The 13,303-nt window shown below is 48.6% G+C and overlaps 1 protein-coding gene across 3 annotated transcripts in view; it reads left to right on the forward strand.

The window, feature by feature from the left end:
- Positions 1 to 1,491: 1,491 nt before the first annotated feature.
- The window catches only part of LOC121567679 (ubiquitin carboxyl-terminal hydrolase 32), a 97,623-nt gene continuing 85,811 nt past the window's right edge, over positions 1,492 to 13,303 (forward strand). For all 3 annotated transcript variants that reach the window (XM_041877891.2, XM_041877892.2, XM_041877893.2), the window contains exons 1-2: positions 1,492 to 1,654; positions 12,359 to 12,486. In XM_041877891.2, coding sequence (XP_041733825.1) covers positions 1,597 to 1,654; positions 12,359 to 12,486 — 186 coding nt within the window. In that variant the 5' untranslated portion in view covers positions 1,492 to 1,596. The remainder of the gene's footprint in view (positions 1,655 to 12,358; positions 12,487 to 13,303) is intronic.

Genomic DNA, 13,303 nt, shown 5'->3' on the forward strand with positions numbered 1-13,303 from the left:
TCTTGGAAGCAGGGCGCCTATCAAGTCTGCCCCCGACCCCCTCCTACTGCTAAACCAACAAAGGAGGCTGAAAGAGAGGAGGAATTCGAGGAGAGGGCTGAAATAGAGGTGGAGGTTGAGGGTCCAGTGGAGGAAGAGATGGAAAGAGAGGAGGCAGAGGGGGATCCAGTGGAGGAAGAGAGCGAAGAAGAGGAGGCAGAGTGGGGTTCCCTGCTAGGAGAGACAGAAAGAGAAGAAGACAGAGGACCAACAGTCCAGGGAGGGACATATTAAGGGCCCAGTGCACTACTTTTGTGAGATATTTTTATTTTCTAAATTATAAATATTTTTTATAATATATTATTTTTGGGGGGATAAAAATCCCTCAGCACCCCTACTTCCAGTGGCTATGCAGAGGGGTGGATATTGCTTGTCCGTCTGCAGCTAACTCTAGCAGGCTTGTAACTGCGCGTGCATGTCGCACATGGCTAGTCGAACACAGAACTTTGCATTGAGACAATGCTGTAACATCAATCCATGGTGAAGTCCGTGCCACATTTTAATTTCCTAAATCAAAATGAAAGAAAAGGTGTCTTGCAAATTAAGCAGACTATCATGTGAATAAGACTTTTAGAAGTGCTGGTTATCCCAAGAAGAATTCAGAGTTGACTAAAGATAACTCGCTAACTCCTCAAACTATATTCGTAGTATAGGGCTCAGATAGGTATATTTGAATAAAAAAAATTTTTTGTTTCTCTTGCTTAGGTGTCAACATTCTTGACTATTGCTGATCTGTGCAAATGATCAGATATTGTAGATAATCATGTTTTATCACACATACAATCATGAATACAGCACATAATAGAGAATTGATTAATTCTAAAAACGAATAAACTAGTGCAAAAAAAAACAAGTGTATCCAATGCAACATGTAGTACAGTATTATACCAGTAGACCAATTGTTAGAAAAATATAACTTTCACATTGCAATACTGAATCTTGACAAGCTTTATCTTGTGCACTGCAAATTCTGCAAACTTTATGATAAAACCTTTTTGAACTATATCCACATGAGGGAGCCAGCGACAAGGACAACATTGACAGTTTTACAAAATGGTAGCGTAAAATAGTAAACAGACCCAAAACTGTTTCATTGTGTGAGACGATTCGGCAACATAGCTTTGCAAATGGGGGGGGGTACTGCGCTACGTAATTGTAACAGCATCTGAAAACTGGCTGTATTTTGTTAACCTCATGCCTTCACTCCATAGACTGTAGAAATACCTCATGTGCATCGCACAACCATTTCATGCCGGGGGGGGGGGTACTGCGCTACGTAATTGTAACAGCATCTGAAAACTGCCTGTATTTTGTTAACCTCATGCTTTCACTCCATAGACTGTAGAAATACCTCATGTGCATCGCACAACCATTTCATGCCAACCAATCAGATGACCCATGGAACTCCAGTCATGTGACCAAAGCAAAGCGTCCGCGAGGAGCGGCGTCATTCGGTGAAAACACAGCTGAGCACAGTGCAGGTAACGGATTTTCGCAACAGGCGCCGTTCGTACACTCAACGTTTATTTTCTCACATCGTAGTGAAATGAGGGCAACATGGGTGCCAAGGAGTCAAGGATAGGTTTCCTTTCGTATGACGAGGCCGTCAAAAGAGGTAAGCGTGTGCTATCTTTTGAATCCTTCACCATATTAGTTTAGTTAAAACGTTACTGTAGCTAGCTAACTAGCTAGCCGCTAGGGACGGGTTGTCTAGTCTTGTCCAATTAACCACAAACGAGAGTGTCATGCAAAGACCGTGGAACTTGCGTTCTCATGCCATGGCATGTGCACTGCAAAGTTGTGTGGGGAGCTGCGCTGTGTTGCTAAATATCACTTTCTACACATTGACAATTAAAGCTAGTGGACAGTAGCTAGCTGTCGGTGTCTCTGTCAAGTGTTTCAAAACCAACTGCTGGCTGGAATCAAAACATTGAACCAAAACCTAAGTTTAACAATGGTGTGTGTGTATAGCTAAGGCCACACAATATTTATGATTATGTTGGAAAGGTCGCTCTGGGTCAAAAACGTTAACTAGGTGAATGTTTATCAGTGATACAAATCAGGCGCTGCCCACATTAACAAGCAGAGCGTCGTCCAGGGTAGCTCAGTTGGTAGAGTATGGCGTTTGCAACGCCAGGGTTGTGGGTTCGATTCCCATGGGGGGCCAGTATGAAAAAAAATATATATATAAAAATGTATGCACTAACTGTAAGTTGCTCTGGATAAGAGCGTCTGCTAAATGACTAAAATGTAAATGATCTGTGAATAACCAAGCTAACATTAATTACTTGTGTCTGCTAGATCTCATAACATAACCCATCTAGTCTACTGTATGAGTTCATTAGTTACCTTTTTTATTATAAATTTTTTGACAGTTTGAGCCAATCGGTAGATAGAGAGAAAGCATAATGTGTTCTTATGCTATGCCGACTGGATGCATTTCTCTCTTCAGAGGAGATATTCTTTACTGTGTTCTTGTATTGCTATGCCTAGTGCTGAGTCAATTATCACAATGGCAGAGGTTAGACCGGATAGATGTAGCCTCGTACCAGCCAAAATGTTTAGGAGAAATATTGAATCAATTTGTTATAATTCTGCATATCCATCTGTTAATTGTTTCAGTGATGCAAGACTCGGGTGAAATATTTATCGCGAAGCACTTGAAAATATAATATAATTACCTGATACTTGCTGTACTTTGGTTCCTGCAGTTGTAACAACTGAACTTTGCCTGTCAGGATTGATTATCTAAAATGTGTTACATTTAGGGGTCTGTCACTGTGTGACTTCGTATGGTAATGTGCATTTAGGGGTCTGTCACTGTGTGACCTCGTATGGTAATGTAGATTTAGGGGTCTGTGACTGTGTGACCTCGTATGGTAATGTGCGTTTAGGGGTCTGTCACTGTGACCTCGTATGGTAATGTCAATTTAGGGGTCTGTCACTGTGTGACTTCGTATGGTAATGTGCGTTTAGGGGTCTGTCACGGTGTGACCTCGTATGGTAATGTGCATTTAGGGGTCTGTCACTGTGTGACCTCGTATGGTAATGTAGATTTAGGGGTCTGTCACTGTGTGACTTCGTATGGTAATGTGCGTTTAGGGGTCTGTCACTGTGTGACCTCGTATGGTAATGTAGATTTAGGGGTCTGTCACTGTGTGACTTCGTATGGTAATGTACTTTAGGGGTCTGTCACTGTGTGACCTCGTATGGTAATGTGCGTTTAGGGGTCTGTCACGGTGTGACCTCGTATGGTAATGTACTTTAGGGGTCTGTCACTGTGTGACCTCGTATGGTAATGTGCGTTTAGGGGTCTGTCACGGTGTGACCTCGTATGGTAATGTGCGTTTAGGGGTCTGTCACGGTGTGACCTCGTATGGTAATGTGCGTTTAGGGGTCTGTCACGGTGTGACCTCGTATGGTAATGTGCATTTAGGGGTCTGTCACTGTGTGACCTCGTATGGTAATGTGCGTTTAGGGGTCTGTCACTGTGTGACCTCGTATGGTAATGTGCGTTTAGGGGTCTGTCACGGTGTGACCTCGTATGGTAATGTACGTTTAGGGGTCTGTCACTGTGTGACCTTGTATGGTAATGTGCATTTAGGGTTCTGTTACTGTGACCTCGTATGGTAATGTGCATTTAGGGGTCTGTCACTGTGTGACCTTGTAGGGTAATGTGCGTTTTAGGGTTCTGTTACTGTGACCTCGTATGGTAATGTGCGTTTAGGGGTCTGTCACGGTGTGACCTCGTATGGTAATGTGCATTTAGGGGTCTGTCACTGTGTGACCTCGTATGGTAATGTATATTTAGGCCCTCTTCTAATTGGCTAAACGGATGGTTATGTATCGGTCAGCCAGTCAAAAGTTCAACTCATCTGAACTTTGTCTGCGAGATAGTATGGATATGGACGCATCATCGCCGCTGACCGTCAACGTACATTTTTTTACATTTTTACATTTTAGTCATTTAGCAGACGCTCTTATCCAGAGCGACTTACAGTTAGTGATTACATATTTTTTTTATACTGGCCCCCCGTGGGAATCGAACCCACAACCCTGGCGTTGCAAACGCCATGCTCTATCAACTGAGCTACATCCCTGCCGGCCATTCCCTCCCCTACCCTAGACGACGCTGGGCCAATTGTGCGCCGCCCATGAGTCTCCCGGTCACGGCCGGCTGCGACAGAGCCTGGATTCGAACCAGGATCTCTAGTGGCACAGTTAGCACTGCGATGCAGTGCCTTAGACCACTGCGCCACTCAGGAGTTACGACGTACGACTCCCATTGAGAAAGCATTAGAAATCACGGTTACGGATCAAATCAACGGGCCAGTCTGGCCTCACCCTTATTTCTTGACTCCCAGATCATGAAGCACTGTTTTCCTGGAGCGCTACCTAAAGTCAGAAATGTAATGTCTCCTGAACCGTGTATTTGCATGCTGAGCCAGGCAGACACTACTACTGGTTGAGTTTTTCCTACAGTGGGGATGTTTTAGGATGGGCGCTGTGGTGAAATGTGAACCTCTCCTTCAGTCTCTTGAAGGCAGCTTCAGCCTCAGGGTTCCAGGCCAGCTTCTGAGGCCCACCCTTAAGGAGATAGTTGAGTGGGGCGGCTATGGAGCTGAAGGACCTGATGAAACGCCGGTAGAAATTAGCGAAGCCCAGGAAGCTCTGTAGGCCCCTTGATGGTGGTGAGGACTGGCCATGACCTGACGGCGTCCGTCTTCGCTCTTTCCATGAACACCCCCTGAGGACTGATCCTGTATCCCAGGAAGGAGATGGCCTGTGGGTGGAATTCACATTTCTCCCCCTTCACCAACAGGCTGTGAACCCCTGTTTCAGGGTCTCCGCCACATACTTCTCCATGGCCTCAGTCTCCGCCATGGAAAGGGGGTAAATGCGACTCTTCGGGGGGTATTGTCCCTCCAGCAGGTTAATGGTGCAGTCCCAGGGCCTGTGAGGAGGGAGACACTTAGCCCTTAATGAAGAGAAGACATCGGAGAGATCTGTGTACTCACGTGGAATGTTGGGCTGGAGGGCGGACTCTGGACTCTCCACTGACGTGGAACAACAAACCACCGGCAGACAGGTCTTCCGGCATGAGTTGGACCAGGCTGTGATCCTCTTGGTGATCCAATTGATAGTGGAGTTGTGTAGTCTGAGCCAGGGCAATCCCAAGAAGATCCGGTGGAAGGGGTGACGTGACGATGTGGAATGACAGCTCCTCGTGGTGCTCCGGTAGTGTGGGAATGGTGATGGTGATGGGGAGAGTGACGTGCGTAATGGTGCCTGATCCAAGGGGTTTATTGTCCAGCGAGGTAATGTGTAGCGGAGAAGGCAGTGGCACAGTGGAAAACCCCCATTCAGAGACCAGCTCCCTATCTATAAGGTTCCCCGCTGATCCGGAATCTATCATTGCAGTAGAAATGGAAGAGAAGGAATAACCAGTCACCGTTATGGGAACTAAAAACAAAGGTTTTGTGATAGGAGATGACGTAACACTCACGGAGCGGCTACGGGAGTCATACCGCCTAGATAGGGAGCCGCCAGGAGATCTGTGGTCCGTGGTGGTGTAGGGGGTGCTGCCCACCTCCATGGGTGAGGACTTAGAGGCAGGGCGGCTTCCATAGCGCTGATGGGGTGAGCGTCGAGGCTCCGGGAAGTGTTGAACGCCGCCTCTCGCTCAACATGTCGTCAAGACGGATGGACGTGGTGATGAGGGTATCAAGGTCCATCTCGTCGTCCCGACATGCGAGTTCCGTCTTAATGTCCTCCCGTAAGCCTCTCCTGAAGGCCGTGCGCAGAGCATGCTCATTCCATCCGGAAGATGCCGCCACCGTGCGAAAGCTCAGAGCGTACTCGGACGCTGGCCCCTCTCTCTGTTGTAGCCGGAGGAGACGCTCACCCCCGTCCTTTCCCTCCGTGGGATGATCAAACACCGCCCTGATCCGAGCGAGGAAGGTGGAGTAGGGAACGCGCTGCGGCCTCACCTTCTTCCCAGACTGCCGTGGTCCAATCCAGCGCCTTTCCTTTAAGTAGCGAAATCACCAACGCTATCCTGGCTTGGTCAGATGGATATGCCCCAGGCTGACGCGCTGGGCAGATTATGCAGAGTTTGGAGCACTTCCTGCATGGTGGTGTTCAACTGGGCAAGCTGCTGCTGGTGCTGGTCCAGGCACTGGGAAACTCCTGCTGCATCCATTTTCGTGAGTGGTGTGTAATTCTGTGTATACGAGTACTGAGTATATGAAGAGATGCAGACGCAGGAATTAACAAGGTCAAGGTTTAGTTAATAATGAGAAAGAGAGAGTAAACGACACGACGCTAACAATTGCACACAACAATGAACTAACAGTCCAGGGCGGTATAGGGGTGGTGATGAGATGATGAGGTGCAGGTGCTTCTGGAGGTGATTAGGGTGCGTTGGGTTTCCATTCCTGTGTTTGCCGAGGTGGTGCGCTCAGACTGGTGTCTCCAGTAGACCGGCGGATCAGAGCGCTGGAGGGGAGCAACGGGAGGAGACGTGACACCAGGCCTGTGTTATTTCAGGATATAGCCAGCCAGGCCTGTGTTATTTCAGGATATAGCCAGCCAGGCCTGTGTTATTTCAGGATATAGCCAGCCAGGCCTGTGTTATTTCAGGATATAGCTAGCCAGGCCTGTGTTATTTCAGGATATAGCCAGCCAGGCTTGATTGAGTGGCTTTGGGGGTACCAGTGTCATCCTCTCTCTGTGGCACTTTCACTAGGGAGCATGACGTGTGTGTCTGTGTATATTGTGATGTCACGAGAGGCTGTGTCCTGGAGGGACGTTACATCCCCCTGAGATGGCTGCAAACCCAGACAGCTATGGCTCCATCTGCTGGTATGGTCGGGAACTCCAACCCTCTATGGCCAATCTTCCCACGCAGCTGAAACCAATCAGGAGCTGATGAGCTGAAGGTTTGTTGAAGGGAAGAGACACGGTCTCGAGGCTGGGCTCTCTGGAGGACAAGAGTGCTGCACGTCCACTTCCATGAGGAATATAAGGATTTGGAGATACTTACCTTTGGGAAATACTCACCTTTGGATATATGCACCTGTGGAAATACGTGTGGGACATTTGGAAGGACGTTTTGCTGGGTTGGCCACTAGCTGCAACGTGGAATACAGTAAGGCTGGGGAAAAGTTATTTGAGCGAGGGAGAGTTATGATTTTGGATGTGGAAGAGACATCCCTGAACTGTTAACCCTTAGAGCCACCAGAGAACAGAATTGTGTTATAATTTCGTTAGTTTCCCAAGACCTTTAATAAAATCCTTGTTTTGGTTGAACCTGGTCTCCTTGCACTACTTGAGCAATCCCGCTGAAAGCTGTGTAGCCTCTCGTGACGTCACAGATGGTGGAGAATACGGGCACGCTCAAGCGTTAATAGTGCATGTCGGAGGAGGATACCGAAGGTTTGATCACCCAGTTTTCCAAGTTGGCCGTAGGCTCCCCGCCGACTGAAATGGAGGACATATTGAAAGCCCTTGTTGCTGGCCAGCAAGCCCAGATGCAAGCAAACGTGGCTCTCTTGGAGGAGCAAAGAAAGCCAACCTTCTGAAGGCAGAGGAATTGCAGTTGCAGAGACAGAGGGTTGTCCAAAATACCCGCCCAATAAAGGCAAGTGACTTTATATCTAAGATGGGAGCTACCGATGACATTGAGGCATACCTGCATGCATTTGAGGCCACGGCCACTAGGGAAGCCTGGCCCAAGCAACAGTGGGTTGGTCTGTTAGCCCCCTTTCTAACCGGGAATCACTGAATGCTGTCCGGGACCTGGGCCCTGACCAGGTTACTGACTATGATGCCCTGAAGTCTGAGATCCTCAGCAGATATGGACTCACAAAGTTTGGTATGGCCCAGCGCTTTCACGGCTGGACCTTCCAACCAGACCAACCTCCTCGGGCGCAGATGCATGAACTTGTCCGAATCGCAAGGAAATGGCTGGATCCGCAGAGGAATACAGCAGCGGCGGTGGTGGAGGCCGTTGTGGTGGATCGTTACCTACGCGCCCTGCCTTATGAGGCAAAACGGTTCATCAGTCAACAGGCCTTGACCACGGCTGATCTGACCGTGGAAGCTGTGGAAAAGTACCAGGCCACAGCGGAGATGCTGAATGCTTCCCGAAAAGACCCAGGGAGTTTAAGCCGGGGGACAGAGTGCTGGTCCTGGTGCCAACCGTTGAGTGCAAATTCCTGGCAACCTGGCAAGGACCATATGAGGTCATTGAACGCATGGGAGAAGTAAACTACAAGGTGAGGCAACCAGATAAAAGGAAAACTGAGCAGATTTATCATGTTAACCTTTTAAAGAAGTGGCACGCCAGAGAGGCGCTGTTCAGCTCTCTACCCCCCACAGAGACCCAGGAACCGGCGCGAGAAGAGGTTCAGCTGGGTCCAAATCTGTCCCCACATCAACGACAGATGGCCCTGGAACTCGTGGAGCAGAACCAGGATGTCTTCTCCTCCCTTCCCGGTCACACAGAGGTGGTCCAACATGAGATCCGCACCATGCCTGGCCGAACGGTAAACCAGCGCCCTGCACCGCGTGCCAGAGGCTCGTAAAGTGGTTATACAGAAGGAGGTAAGGAAGATGCGGGAGTTGGGAGTAATCGAAGAGTCCCACAGTGCCTGGGCAAGTCCCATCGTACTAGTTCCCAAGCCAGACGGTTCAGTACGATTTTGTAATGACTATCGGAAGTTGAATGAAGTGTCTGAATTTGATGCATACCCAATGCCTCGTGTCGATGATTTAATAGACTCCTTGGGGCATGCTCGTTTCCTAACCACTCTTGATCTCACAAAAGGCTACTGGCAGGTGCCCTTGACCCCGGCGTCTAAGGAGAAGACAGCCTTTGCCACCCCGGGAGGGGCTCTACCAGTATACCCGACTTCCGTTTGGTCTCCACGGGGCACCTGCCACGTTCCAACGCCTGATGGATCGAGTCCTTGCGCCCCACAAGAGGTACGCAGCGGCTTATTTGGATGATGTTGTTATACAAAGTCAGGATTGGGCCAGCCACCTACCCCGGGTACAAGCGGTGCTGGATTCGCTCAGGGAAGCAGGGCTCACGGCAAACCCGAAGAAGTGCAAGGTGGCCTTCAGTGAGACAAACTACCTGGGGTACACCATTGGGCGGGGGTTGGTCAAACCACAGGAAGCCAAACTGCGGGCCATACAGGACTGGCCGCAGCCCATCAACAAGAAGCAAGTAAGGTCATTTTTGGGCCTCGCTGGCTACTATAGACGCTTTATTGCAGATTTTGCTACCATAGCTGCACCGTTGACGGAGCTGACGACCAAACGCCACTCACGAATGGTGAAGTGGAACCCTGCGGCGGAGGCGGCTTTCCTCAACCTGAAGCGAGCACTCTGCTCCAGTCCGATCCTGGTGGCACCAGACTTCAAGAAGGAATTCATTGTCCAAGCGGATGCTTCGGAGGTGGGTCTGGGTGCTGTCCTCACCCAGGCACATGACGGTGAAGAACATCCCATTCTCTACCTAAGCAGAAAGTTACTTCCAAGAGAGAAGAACTATTCAACGGTGGAGAAAGAATGTCTGGCTGTAGTCTGGGCCCTGGAGTCCCTTCGGTTCTATCTCCTGGGCCGACGTTTCATGGTGGTATCTGATCACGCCCCCTCTGCAGTGGATGGCCAAGAACAAGGAATCAAACAGTAGAGTAACCAGATGGTTTTTGAGCTTGCAACCGTTTAACTTTTCTGTTGTCCACAGGGCTGGCAAGCACCACGGCAATGCGGACGCCCTCTCCCGGCGTGATGCCTTCTTCGCTGCCTTTACCCCGACGAGGACGTCGGTCCCGAGGAGGGGGATGTGTGATGTCACGAGAGGCTGTGTCCTGGAGGGACGTTACATCCCCCTGAGATGGCTGCAAACCCAGACAGCTATGGCTCCATCTGCTGGTATGGTCGGGAACTCCAACCCTCTATGGCCAATCTTCCCACGCAGCTGAAACCAATCAGGAGCTGATGAGCTGAAGGTTTGTTGAAGGGAAGAGACACGGTCTCGAGGCTGGGCTCTCTGGAGGACAAGAGTGCTGCACGTCCACTTCCATGAGGAATATAAGGATTTGGAGATACTTACCTTTGGGAAATACTCACCTTTGGATATATGCACCTGTGGAAATACGTGTGGGACATTTGGAAGGACGTTTTGCTGGGTTGGCCACTAGCTGCAACGTGGAATACAGTAAGGCTGGGGAAAAGTTATTTGAGCGAGGGAGAGTTATGATTTTGGATGTGGAAGAGACATCCCTGAACTGTTAACCCTTAGAGCCACCAGAGAACAGAATTGTGTTATAATTTCGTTAGTTTCCCAAGACCTTTAATAAAATCCTTGTTTTGGTTGAACCTGGTCTCCTTGCACTACTTGAGCAATCCCGCTGAAAGCTGTGTAGCCTCTCGTGACGTCACAATATGTATGTGGGTGTTTGTTTGTGTGTGTGTGTATGTGTATGTGGGTGTTTGTGTGTGTGTCTGTGTATATGTAATGAATGGTGATCCACTGCAGTTAATGTGGCCCAGAATACAACCATTCCGTCACACCATGGCAGCAATACCAGTAGTGTTAGCCACAACGGGGACTGCTTCCTTGCTTATTTGTTAATCTATCTGGAACCATTTGACTATTTATTATTTAGCAAAGTCATAGGTCTGTATTGATTAACCACCAATCTGATAGGTCGAGAAATGTAATGAGTGTTCCTGGGTCAGTTAGGCCTGTTTTTAATATCATCTAGAGGGAGGAAAGGTTTCCAATGGTTTTCATATACAGAATGGGTGCGAAAGCCACAAAAGCAATACCCTTAGCCTCTCAAAATGTCCAATTCAAATCCTCTCAGACAGTAAGGGGGAAACCAAAGTTTGGTTGGGGCGTAGCCTAATCATTGAACTAAACATAGTTACATTGTCGATGCTCTGCCCTGCCCTGCCCTGCCCTGCCTCGTTCCAGTTCCTCCCCTCCTCGGCAACGGGCACTACACTGCTTCATCATGATTGACTGCGTTGCCATGGATCTAACTGTCAGCGGTGTGGCTGACACAGGCTCTGCTGGGAGTCCATTCATTAAAAGCCGCGTCGCTGTCAAGATCGAGCGAGCAGCGAGCTCACAGCCGCGGGGTTCAGCGGGGTGAAGGTGCTCTGAATACAGGGCAAGATAATGAGCTCTTAAACCTGACCGGACGTGTGGATCCATTGTTATTTATCGCTCACTCACTCACACACACAGAGAGAGCCAGGTGCCACTAGCAGCAACCTGAATGAGCATTTAGCATTTATCTTCCTAGGTTTGTATAGAGGAAGTTCCTCCTCTCAGAATTCAAGATGATAGTGTTTGGAACACGGTTGCTTGTAGAATCTGCCTTCTCGCCAAAGCAGAGGATAGGATGTGGCCTAGTTGTTAGTTAGTTGGCACCCTATTCCCTAGGGCTCTGGTTAACAGTAGTGCACTAGGAAATAGGGAACTATTTGGGATGCGACACATAGGATCAGCTTATTGTTCCCAAATTCTCTTTGTCTTTAACCTGATGTTAGGACACCTTAGTCTTTAACCTGATGTTAGGACACATTAGTCTTTAACCTGATGTTAGGACACCTTAGTCTTTAACCTGATGTTAGGACACCTTAGTCTTTAACCTGATGTTAGGACACCTTAGTCTTTAACCTGATGTTAGGACACCTTAGTCTTTAACCTGATGTTAGGACACCTTAGTCTTTAACCTGATGTTAGGACACCTTAGTCTTTAACCTGATGTTAGGACACCTTAGTCTTTAACCTGATGTTAGGACACCTTAGTCTTTAACCTGATGTTAGGACACCTTAGTCTTTAACCTGATGTTAGGACACCTTAGTCTTTAACCTGATGTTAGGACACCTTAGTCTTTAACCTGATGTTAGGACACCTTAGTCTTTAACCTGATGTTAGGACACCTTAGTCTTTAACCTGATGTTAGGACACCTTAGTCTTTAACCTGATGTTAGGACACCTTAGTCTTTAACCTGATGTTAGGACACCTTAGTCTTTAACCTGATGTTAGGACACCTTAGTCTTTAACCTGATGTTAGGACACCTTAGTCTTTAACCTGATGTTAGGACACCTTAGTCTTTAACCTGATGTTAGGACACCTTAGTCTTGAACCTGATGTTAGGACACCTTAGTCTTGAACCTGATGTTAATGAACCCTATTAAATGTATCTCATCGTCTCTTCCTCTGCCGCTCTCTCTCTCTCTCTCGCTCTCTCTCGCTCTCCTTCCCTCTCCCCCCTTCTCTCTATAGTAACTGATGTGGAGTTGAAGCGGCTGAAGGATGCCTTTAAGAGGACCAGCGGCCTGTCCTACTACATGGCCCAACAGTGCTTCTACAGAGAGGTACTGGGAGATGGGGTCCCTCCAAAGGTTGCAGAGGTAAGTCCCCTGGGACCCAGAACACACACACACATTTCAGACACAACCTGATAGGAAATTGGGATATGACTGTCCCTCTCACCTCCCCACCCCTACAGTCCAGATGAATCCTTTCACCCCCCCACCCCTATAGTCCAGTTGAATCCTCTCACCTCCTCACCCCTATAGTCCAGTTGAATCCTCTCACCTCCTCACCCCTATAGTCCAGTTGAATCCTCTCACCTCCTCACCCCTACAGTCCAGATGAATCCTTTCACCCCCACACCCCTATAGTCCAGATGAATCCTTTCACCCCCACACCCCTATAGTCCAGATGAATCATTTCACCCCCACACCCCTATAGTCCAGATGAATCCTCTCACCTCCACACCCCTATAGTCCAGATGAATCCTTTCACCTCCCCACCCCTATAGTCCAGATGAATCCTTTCACCTCCCCACCCCTATAGTCCAGATGAATCCTTTCACCTCCCCACCCCTATAGTCCAGATGAATCCTTTCACCCCCACACCCCTATAGTCCAGATGAATCCTTTCACCCCCACACCCCTATAGTCCAGATGAATCCTTTCACCTCCACACCCCTATAGTCCAGATGAATCATTTCACCCCCACACCCCTATAGTCCAGATGAATCCTCTCACCTCCACACCCCTATAGTCCAGATGAATCCTTTCACCTCCCCACCCCTATAGTCCAGATGAATCATTTCACCCCCACACCCCTATAGTCCAGATGAATCCTCTCACCTCCACACCCCTATAGTCCAGATGAATCCTTTCACCTCCCCACCCCTATAGTCCAGATGAATCCTCTCAC

The sequence above is a fragment of the Coregonus clupeaformis genome, chromosome 6, assembly GCF_020615455.1.
Source record: "Coregonus clupeaformis isolate EN_2021a chromosome 6, ASM2061545v1, whole genome shotgun sequence".
In the NCBI taxonomy this organism is placed as follows: Eukaryota; Metazoa; Chordata; class Actinopteri; order Salmoniformes; family Salmonidae; genus Coregonus; species Coregonus clupeaformis.